The sequence below is a fragment of the Lactuca serriola genome, chromosome 6 (assembly GCF_051521515.1).
Source record: "Lactuca serriola cultivar US96UC23 chromosome 6, Lser_US96UC23_V15, whole genome shotgun sequence".
Classification (NCBI taxonomy): Eukaryota; Viridiplantae; Streptophyta; class Magnoliopsida; order Asterales; family Asteraceae; genus Lactuca; species Lactuca serriola.
Window position 1 is genome coordinate 29,781,662 of NC_136413.1, and position 10,893 is coordinate 29,792,554.

At 39.4% G+C, this 10,893-nt stretch overlaps 1 protein-coding gene across 1 annotated transcript; it reads right to left on the minus strand.

The window, feature by feature from the left end:
* Positions 1-6,301: 6,301 nt before the first annotated feature.
* Positions 6,302-7,065, minus strand: OHP (one helix protein). Its single transcript, XM_079006816.1, has 3 exons — positions 6,856-7,065; positions 6,622-6,744; positions 6,302-6,531 (listed from the first exon to the last, which is right to left on the minus strand). Exons 1-3 carry the CDS (start codon positions 6,982-6,984, stop codon positions 6,463-6,465), a joined length of 321 nt encoding a protein of 106 aa, XP_078862942.1. The 5' UTR covers positions 6,985-7,065; the 3' UTR covers positions 6,302-6,462.
* Between the last annotated feature and the right edge of the window lie 3,828 nt (positions 7,066-10,893).

The following is a 10,893-nucleotide window of genomic DNA, read 5'->3' on the forward strand; positions in this document are numbered from 1 at the left end:
GACCCTCTACCAGTCAAGCAAGCGGTGGGTGTGAGTGTACACCCATTAAGCGCCATTTTATAGGCATCAACCTTATAGCCACCTTATAGACCGACTTCGTGAATGAGGCCTACTAACGGTAAGACTAGCATATTTTAACTCATATATATATATATATATATATATATATATATATATATATATATATATTAAGCTTGTAATCATATAATAGTATAAGGTTGAATTTTAAACATGTAAAATTCTAGGGTTTGAAATTTAAATTATTCAAATTAAACTTTTAATCACAAAACTTAAATTTCAAAACTTGAGGACAAGTTTTAAACTTTTCAAAACATAAGGATCAAATAGCAAATAATGTAAATCAACAATTAGATTATCTTAATTTGATCTAATTCATTATTACTTGCAAAACAATTCACCAATTCAATTCAAATAATCAATTATTATCACATAAGGAAATTATTATTCAACTAATTGGTAATTATCTTTTGTTTGGTCAAGAATATACTCATATATATATAGTCAAAATCGAATTTTAATGACCCAAAACAGTTAAGGCAAGTTTCCTCAAGAAAAACAGCAAGAAATCCCGAAACTCCCTCTTTCTGACGCTCGAACTCGCCGAGTTGGAGCTACTCGCCGAGTCCACAGTGGAACTCGCCGAGTTCATCAGGCAGAAGACCAAAAATCGAATTTTTCAAGCAACAAGCAAATAACCAATGCATCAATTCAATAGAAATCAATCAAAGCTCTGATACCAATGATGGGTTTGAGCCATAAGAACTTTCCTATGTGCACATGCAAACCCTAATTGCTTGGATCGAGGTTTCTCTAATTGAACATGCATGTATCCAAGAATTTTATTCATAGATCTAGTGTAAACAAACAATTTATAGCATATGAATAACAGATCTAGAAGAATACATTGAGTTGCTTGTTTGATACTTCTTCTTCTTGGAGCTTAGATTCACAATTGTCACTCCTCTAATGGCTTACAAACACCAACTAGCAAGAAGATGATTTGAGAGAGAGAGAGGAGGGTGAGAAATCGGCCCTAGGGTTCCTTGCCTTTCATGAGTGCCGATTTCCCTCACCCTAGGGGTCTATTTATACTATGGGATACTAGGGTTTAACCTTTAACCCTAATTGAATAACTTAGGCCCTAAGCAATCCAAGATCCTCCTAGATATTTGGCTTGGACGATTTTAAGGTTCCCAAACCCTAAATTTCGTCCACCCCATTATCTATAAGGATACATAGCCCAAAACACAACTATCACACATTTGACAGTTTATGCCCCTTTATTCAATTAACCTCTTTAAGTCACCAAATTAATTCTTAATTAATATATGACTTATATTAATCAAATAATATTATTAATCCTTTAATATATTATTCTCATAATATATTAACAATAATATTTCTTCTCTCTTAACAAATCATCTTGTCAAGTTGCTATGATGAAGGCAACCCAAAAGGACCATGCTCAACCAGGTCAAGTACTTACCAAAAATAGTTACAGCCTTAGACACTAATCCAACAAGTAGGATGTGTTTCCCATCTGCATAAACAAAGATTCAGGAATGTGTTTAATCAAAGTAAAAGGCTAAATGCAATATTGACAAGAAGGTGATTTAAATTCCTATTAGGGGCATTTTTGTCATTCTAATTTTAGATAATATCACAACAAATTCGGAGACCCATTATGACTCCAGCCATGTTTTAGTGTTCAATGGCTCTACCTTTGTGGAGATAAGCATATGGCTACTTTATCCTTTAATGTGGAAAAAACCCCTGTTTTTTAATCCATAATCAAGAAAACCCTAAATGAGATTTAAGCTTAAATCAGTTATTACAAGATTTTCGTTATCCCCTTTCAATCCCCGTACTATATAGTGTTTCACTTTAGGGCATCCACAATCCTTTCAACTCTATAGAGTTCAATGGATTGCCACATCATCCATTAAACATCTATACAACACCTCCCGTAATCTGTTAAGCACCTATTCAATCCTAATCACCACTTTATTCTTCCCAATGAACCATTCAATGATCATTGAACTCTACTCCATGTCATCACCCACACTCCATTCAAATCTTATTCAATCCTAGTCATCACCATATTCAACTCTTATACTACTTGCATTGTAGATTATCTAAAAGCATATTGTTACTACACTGTAGATTGATGTGCTCTTATCTACAATGTAATAACATTTGTCAAATGTTAATTTTTATAATGTGAAATTCAAATCTATGTCTATACTACTTTGTTTATTTTAGAGTCATATCAAGATTTTTGTTAAAAAAAAGCTAATAAATACAAAAGTTAATTTAATAAGTCTAAATAATATAGAAAAATATAGGGTAAATTACATCATTCATCCCTTGTACACATGCCAGAAAACATGTTTAGTCCCTATTTTCAAAAATTAACCCGAACCGTCCCTCGTTCTGTAACATCCCGAATTTTCGCATGTATATTTGAATCCCTCCTCTTCTATAAGTAACAATTGAGGTCCCTGGAGTTACTGAGTTGAGCCATGAGAAGTACGAGGACTAAAGTTGCCACTTTGAGTTAGGAAGGAGTACGTTGAGCGTAAATAAGGGTATGCTGAGCGTATTAGGCACGCCCTAGTACGTTGGGCGTACACTCATGTTTGTTGGGCGTACTCATATCAGGAGAAAACCCTAATATTTAGGGTTGGGGACTATATAAACAACCTTATAACTCATTCCTCTGTTTATCCTCAGCCTCCATATCCCAGAAAACGTTCCAAACCCTAGTTTGTGTGAGAAGTGTGAGTTGGTGTGCATTTTGAACCTTTGGAGGTGAATTCATTACTCAAAGGAGTTGGAGAAAGAGGGAAAGGCTATAGATCTGAAGTTGTGATGTGTCCAAGAAGCTCCAGAAGGTAAAAAGCTTGGAACTTTATGCTTGTGTGTTATAGATCTAGTTATTTTTTTCTCATGGAATCTTTTTTGTCCCAAAAGTCCCAAAATGGTGCATGTGATGTCTTGGACGAAATGGGTTGTCCTTTAGACCCTAGAAGATGTCCTAAGTGATAAAAATGAGGTCCTGATAGTTAGATTTGTCTCACGCGTGAAGTAGGAAGGTCTTAATGGATTAAGACCATGTGTTAAGGACTTTTTGGACGTCCAAAGTGATAAAGTAAGAAACTTTATGGTTCAAAGGCACTTTTGGTCGATGGATATGGAAGTTGGGCTTAAGTGCTTAATCCATTAAGCACTTATGAGGGTTTTAGTGAAACCCCGCGTACGCCCCACGTAGTTTCTGTACGCCCAGCGTACGGGGTCAATCACCCCGATGGTGGTCAACATAGGGCAGGCGTACGCCCAGCGTACTGGAGGAGTATGCCCCAACGTCCTCTGTTTGGACTTTTGACTTGTGGGCTTTTGGTTGGGCCGATGTTAGACTTTTGGACTTGGGCCTTGTTAGGCCTGAATATTTGAAGTAGGCCAAATTTTGATAAAGGGTCCCGCGGTGAGGCCCAATTAGGAAAATTGGGTCATTATTGGGCTTGTGTATATGGACTTGGGTTAAGTGTATTGATCTTGGGCCTTATGCCCAAATTAGGAAAAATGGACTATGTGGGCCCTTTGGTAATTTTGGGAGGGCCCACTTATTAACTTAGTGTTCACCATTTTAGGCAGTCAGAATGGTCGGTGATATAGCGGCGGGAGACTCCCAGTTCAGTTCTGCACTACTTGCGAGGTGAGTTATCCTCACTTTATCAAAGGGTCTAAGGCACCAAGGTCGGCCCTTTATATATATTTGTATCTGGAATATGGCATGATATGTTTATCGATTACATCCTGGTAGTTAGGATGGTGGTATGCTTATGCTTAGTGACCTGGTTAGGCCGGTGTCCTGGTTATAGGATCCTTACCATGTTTATGATCTGCTAGATCGGTTGACTGTTATTCGCATGTTATTGCTTATATGTTATCCATGTGCACATGATTGTTTGTTTGGGGGTTGGGTTGAGGCGGTCATGCTTCGTGTTATAGGCCAACATACTCGGGGCGGTCCGGATAGGTTGTAGGCCCTGAGGAGGCGGTCTAGTCAGACCGAAGGCCCGACGAGCGGTCCGGATAGGCTGTAGGCCCTAAGGAGGCGGTCCAGTCATGCCGAAGGCTCGAGAGCGGTCCAGATAGGCTGTAGGCCCTGAGGAGGTGGTCCAGTCATACTGAAGGCTCATTTTACATGTTGTTTGTTATTATTTGTTGTGTAGTATATGTTGGTATTTTGGGGGTAACTCACTAAGCTTTCGAGCTTACATTTATCGATTTTGTTTCAGGTACTTCAGGTGACCATGGCAAGGCGAAGGCATGACGCACACATCCTCACATTTTTATGATTTTGGATTTCTAGGAACTCTGATATGAACTCATTTGAAACAATTTGTGAACTATATTGATGTTTGGATAATTTTGATTACTCGAATTGGTTTTTAAAAGTTTTAAATTTTTAGTAAAATTTTGGATCATTACACGTTCATTTAAAACTTGCACGTTTAGTCCATTTGGACATAAAAAGACTATTTTGCCCTTATTTATTTTTTTTTTAATTTTCTTTTTATTTGTTTATTATTTTTAGATTAAAAAAAAAAGAAAAAAACAATAAATATACATACATGAACCCACCCCTCCCCGCTTCCCCCTCCTACGTATTCCTCTACCTTTCTCTCTCTCTCTCTCTCTCTCTCTCTCTCTCTCTCTCTCTCTCTCTCTCTCTCTCTCCCCCCCCCCCCCATTTTCAGCCACTCTTGACGCCGGCAAAGCCCCATCACCCCCGCCTTCACCTTCACCCCAAAGCGATAAACCAAAATTAGACCAATCGATCTTCATCATCCTCCAATCACCTCGATCAAACCCTAGAACTCAATAAGGAACTGTACATGGAATCATCAACAGCACCACCATCGCCAGTGGAATCATTAACAACACCACAATCACCACCACCATCTCATATCTCCACTCAACCCTAAGTTGCCTCTCGTTTTTGTTGTTCTTGATTTGCAGCAAATCAGAAGATCGAAAAGAGAGAAGTAAGTTGTGATTTATCCTTTCCCCAATTTTCTTTCTTCTTCTTCTTTGAATTCAATCGATCATCTCTCTCACTCTGTCTCATAGACCGCAAACACCTCCTGCAACCACCACCAATCATTACTCAAACCTTAAAAAATGAACCCTAAACCTACAAATGAAACCAAACTAAACCCTAGACTTATAAATCGAAGATGATGGAGATTCATATCAGAGAAGCGGGTTCAGATCGAACCCAAATATTCTCCATCGACAATGGAGACGGAAAGGTGATCACATTCCGGGCGGTGTTTAAGATGGTTTTCATCGGATGATTTGGTTGTTGTCTAGGCGGTTTTGGTAAAGATAAAGTTCAGAAACTGGGGGGATATAGATGGTTGGCTTCGAGGGTGGTATAAGGCAGGTGGTAGTTGTTGTTTGGAGGCAATGAACTGATGATGTTCGAATGGTGCAGGTTGTACGAAGGTGGTTCCGACTGAGGTGGGTTTTCTGATTTTGAAGGTAAGGTTTAAAGTGGGTGTTGGTTGCGGTTTGTGATGACGAACAGGGGTGCAACAAGGGTGTTTCGATGGTGGTGTAACCCGGCAAAGGAGGATGTAGGAAGCTGGTGGTGGGTTTTAAGGTGGTATAAGATATATGATTGAGGAAGAAGGGTGGAAATGGAAAGGTGGCGATGGAAGTATGGTGTTTGAGAGATGCAGGTGGTGTTCATCTGATGATCTGTTGGGGTGGGGGTATGAAGTGGGGCCATATTGTTTTTTCTTTTATTTTTAAATTAAAAATACTAATTATAACATTAAATAAAATGGAAAAGAAATATAAAAGGGCATAATAGTCATTTTAGGTTTCGCAAGGAATGAAGCTTGCAAATTTAAACTAACGAGGGATGAAGCCTGCAATTATTAACCAAACGAGGAACAATCTTAGTTAATTTTTGTAAATAGGGACTAAACACGTTTTCTGACATGTGCACGATGGACAAATGGTGTAATTTGCCCAAAAATATAATAATATATTTGTAATATTTTTTTTAAATAAAGAGGTTGTAATATATGGTGTACTTTTTTTTTGAATGGTGATCCACACAAACTCTATTTTGTTAAGGGACTTCAACTTTTATCCTTGGACAACATCGCATCATAGAGCTAAGTCAAAAACTGTTGATATTTGTACCATATTTAGGCTATTATAGCTAAAAATGATGTCCATCCCTCACACCCAAATGAAAGCATTTGAAAATGCAAGATTGACTCATTAAACTGAGCCTAAAACACAAATATTTTTGTAAAGATGGATACATAACTTTTAGTATACAAGCTCTTGAGTTCTATATCTCAGAGGTATTTTCAGTAAAAGAAAAAAAAATCTAAACAATGGAAATTAATAGTCTTCTCAAAGGGGAATATCAAGTCCTTTTCCAATCTCCACTCCAATCATCTCAAGTACGCCTTTGTTCAAGATCTGGTAAAAACAGAGTCGATTAACGCATACAATATCATAAGTTTTGAATCATATATACATAGAGACAAAAAAAATTGAGAGATTGAGTACCAGTTCAACGATAAAAGTACCGATGAGACCAATCATACAAGCTCTTGAGTTCCATATCTCAGCAGTTTTCGTGAATCCAAGAAAAGGGGCTTTAAATGTTGGCTGTGATTTTGGCATTTCCACCTGATTATCAACAATTGAACTCAATAAGGATCTTTAGATCGATTTAAAGAAGTTTAATCCATTAGGGTACATGTTGTATTGGTGTAATTGTAAGGAAAAGAAGGTGCATACACCAGCAGGAATCTTGGCAGCTTGAATCTTGAAGGAGACAGCCCTGTTTTTGGAGATTTGGTTGGGTTTAAATGAGATGGGGGATGGTTGATTCAGAGTTTGTAGAAAAGATGATGAGATGGTAGCCATTGTTGAACGATTTCTGCTTGCTTTCCTTCTTTCCTCTGCTTCCAGAAATCTTATTTGTTATAATGTGTGATTTAGTATGTGTGGCCTTTATGTGATTTTGGTTGGAGACATATCCACCATTCATTCATAGGAAAAAGATGATGAGATGGCAAAAGAAAATAAAAAATAAGAGTAAACTCTAAATTTACTAAAGGTGGTTTATAGGCTATCGGAGATATGTTATCACATTGTCTCATCGTTCTGGTTATACTTGGTATAGAAATAAACAACAAATACTATAGGGAATACGACTTATGAAGGTAATTAATTTTTCAGTATGTTTACATCTAGGTAACTATCTTTCTTTTGTACATATCTAGGTAACAAACTTGTTGGAAGTGTTCACATATGACCATTATGACATACTATAGCAGGTTAAATCCTAGATGTGAACGCTTTCAGCAAGTTCGTTATCTAGATGTGTACAAAAAAAAATAGTTACCCAAATATGAACAAAACGAAAAGTAAAAAATTAAATTACACGAATGGTCCCTGTGGTTTGGGGGAATTCATGTTTTTGGTCCCTAATTTATTTTTTTAACTTGGATGGTCCCTACTGTTTATTTTTGTTGCACGTTTGGTCTCTGTCTTACCTAAAAAGACTATTGTGCCCTTATTAATTTATTTTTTAATTAATTTTCTTATTTATGTATTTATTTTTTTACATATTTAAAAAAATTAATAGACCACACATATTTGTATCTCCTCGGATGATCCCTACTGTTTATTTTTTAATTAATTTTTTTTTAACTCGTATGGTCTCTACTGTTTAATTTTGTTACTTGCTTGGTCTCTGTCTTATCTAAAAAGACTATTGTGCCCTTATTAATTTATTTTTTTAATTAATTTTCTTGTTTATGTATTTATGCTTTATATATTTAAAAAAAATTAGTAGACCCCACATATCTGTATCTTCTCACCATCCCATCTCTCATCCTTCTCAACTTCTATTTATTTTCCATCTTTAGTGATATCGACGTCTTCATTATCACTTCTTTTTTCGGTCCTTCAAATCCGTCGAGTCAACACCACAACCCACTAAAGGTGAAGAGACAGTAGGTTATGGTGTTGGTTCGCCATAGTTAAAGTACCAAAAAAAGAAGAATGGTGAAGACGTCGATGTTACTAAAGATAGAAAAGAAATAGAAGTTGGGGAAGATGAGAGATGAGATGGTGACCAGTAAGACCCAAATTAAATTTCTCAAATGTTTCAGGTTTACGGTGAGGAGATATAGATATGTGGGGTATATTAATTTTTTAAATATATAAAAAATAAATACATAAATAAGAGATTCGAGCAGCACTGAGTAATGAAGTTAGGGGATGTGCTCGTGTGGAGAAGGTTTCGGAGGATGCAGTAACTGTAGCATGGTTGGGAGAGATTTGGTTCGTTTCGCTAGTTCGGAGGGGTTAGTGATTTGGATGGATTGGTCAAATTCCTACCTGGCGGGCTTGGGTTCCCCAGTAGATGTTTTGGAATGGTAGTGAAGATCAGGATCTCTTTTGAGTGTGAAGCAGCAAAGGGTAAGCAGGAACGAAGTGGGGGAGAACCCTCCGGGTATATATGGATAAGAGTCTCGTAGACTCAGAATGAGCGCGCGGCTTCTAAGAAGAAATGGTAGTAGCACAGTGATGGGTGGATTGAGAAGTTCAGAATGAGGAGTTCGAGAACTTTTCCCAGCAGTTAGTTCATGTAATCGAGATGGTTAGAAGCTGGTTGGGAATCCAAGATTGGAGGACCACTTGTCGGACGCATGAGAGTCGGAATGAAGATCCTGAGAGCGGGTAACAAGAGATGTTTTCGTATTAGTAGCCAGTGTCTGAGGCAGCATGCAGGTTGCGTAGATTCAGGAGTTGGGAGGTTGGAAACTTCCCAACAATAGCTTCTTGTATCCGGATTAGTAGACGGTTGGTTTGGGAACCAAGCCGAAGAATTCCTCGACGAAGCGCTAAGAATATCAAGGATATAAAATGTTGAGGTTGATACAGTATTCGAAGACTAAGGGCTGTTTTTTTTTTTAGAAATCGGAATGAGGAATCACTAGCAGGATTAGGGATAGTCAGGATGTTCGCGAGACAGTAGTAGTGTTGTAAGTCTGCGGGGGTAGCCGTAGCATTCACTAGCAGTCAGATAGTAGTAGTGGTGTTGTAAGTCTGCGGGGGTAGCCGTAGCATCCACTAGCAGCCAGATAGTATTATAGAGTTGTAAGTCCGCGAGCGTAGTCGCAGCCTTTTATCAGATTGGTAGGTAGCATGAGCGCGTGTTAGACGCGGGAAAGCAGTTGTACCCACCAGTTCGGGTGCAGCAGTGAGGATATGGGAATCCACGGGTTAGATTTCGGATTTCCCAAATGGATCAGTTTTGGCTAAGCCAGCAATTTGGGCTATAGATCGTCACATCAGTTATGAGATCAGAGTAGCAGTGGACCGTTGGGGTTCGGGTATGTTGCGGGCTACCGTCAGTCTGGGGGCCATCATGTTGTTAGTCGTGGAATTGATGATGTCAGGATGTGACGTATGGACCCGATCTGTTGGATCGGAAGGTTGCTAGAGCCACAGTGGCAGGATAACTAGTGGAAACTAGTCCTAGAGGAAGATTTCGTTCAGAAGTCGTGGAAGCGACTAAGTGAGGAGTCCCTTGACTCCACAGTTGGGTTGGAGCTCAGTGTTTCAGCCAGTTCAGTGTGTCAGGCAGCTCAGTGTTTCAGGCAGCTCTGTGTTTCAGCCAGTTCAGTGTTTCAGGCAGCTCAGTGTTTCAGCCAGTTCAGTGTTTCAGGCAGCTCAGTGTTTCAGCCAGTTCAGTGTGTCAGGCAGCTCAGTGATTCAGGCAGCTCTGTGTTTCAGCCAGTTCAGTGTTTCAGGCAGCTCAGTGTTTCAGCCAGTTCAGTGTTTCAGGCAGCTTAGTGTTTCAGCCAGTTCAGTGTTTCAGGCCGTTCAGCATTTCAGTCGGTTCAGCGTTTCAGGCAGTTTAGTGTTTCAGGCATGTTCAGTATTGCAGGTAGTTCAGTGTTTGGAAAGTTTCAGGGTTTTGGGTCAGTATTGTATTTGCGTTGGAATGCAAGTGCTGACGATATAGTTGATTGATTTGGAAATGGCAAGTCCCTCTCAGCAGGATCAGTTGAGCCTTTTGCCGAGTATAAGTGATCTGTAAGAATAGCTAGGCAGGTAGCTTTTCATTCAGGAGGGAAGGTTCGAGTTAGTAGGAGATGAGTAATCAGGTGGGATAAAAGCAAGCGGGTTCCAGCAGCATCGTTTCGGTATGAGCGGCAGGATGGATAGAACAGTTATAGATAATCAAAGTATCTTCAGGAGTCGCTGGAAGAGACTAGGAGTTTGCGATGGAGTGTAGTGACCGGTGGGAGTCCGGTAACTCAGATTTAGGGAGATTGGTTAGATCAGAATAGTCTCAGTGCATCCGGTAGGCGGATGGGAGACAGCAGGATTTTCAGTCGAAGGATGTAACGTTGAGGAAATTATGGAAAAGAGAAGGATCCAGTATGTTCCATCGGTAATGATCAGCATGGTGAGTGGCTGGAGTGTCGGGCAAAAAGGGTGTTAGATTTTCCAGACAGAGAGTTGGAGGCAGTTCGCAGGCAGTTGATCATAGCAAACTTCGAGGACGAAGTTTAGTTTAAGTGGGGGAGAGTTGTAACACCCCAAAGTTTGGAAAGCCAAGAAAAGAAAGAAAACCTCAAGTTTAGGGGAGACTCGGCGAGTCCATGGAGGGACTCGGCGAGTCCGAGCGGGATCCGGGTTGAGGTGTTAGCGACCGACTCGGCGAGTCGGCCAAGGAGACTCGGCGAGTTGGGTCTGAACGAGGAAAACCCTAAATCCGGGACTTGGAGCCTATTTAAGCGTCTCATTCTCTTT

Coding starts and splice junctions, on each gene's coding strand:
- OHP (XM_079006816.1), bottom strand. CDS start 6,984: ATGGCTACCATCTCATCATCTTTTCTACAAACTCTGAATCAACCATCC. Junction 6,745..6,855: donor CTGCCAAGATTCCTGCTGGT/GTATGCACCTTC, acceptor GTTGATAATCAG/GTGGAAATGCCAAAATCACA. Junction 6,532..6,621: donor GTACTTTTATCGTTGAACTG/GTACTCAATCTC, acceptor TGTTTTTACCAG/ATCTTGAACAAAGGCGTACT.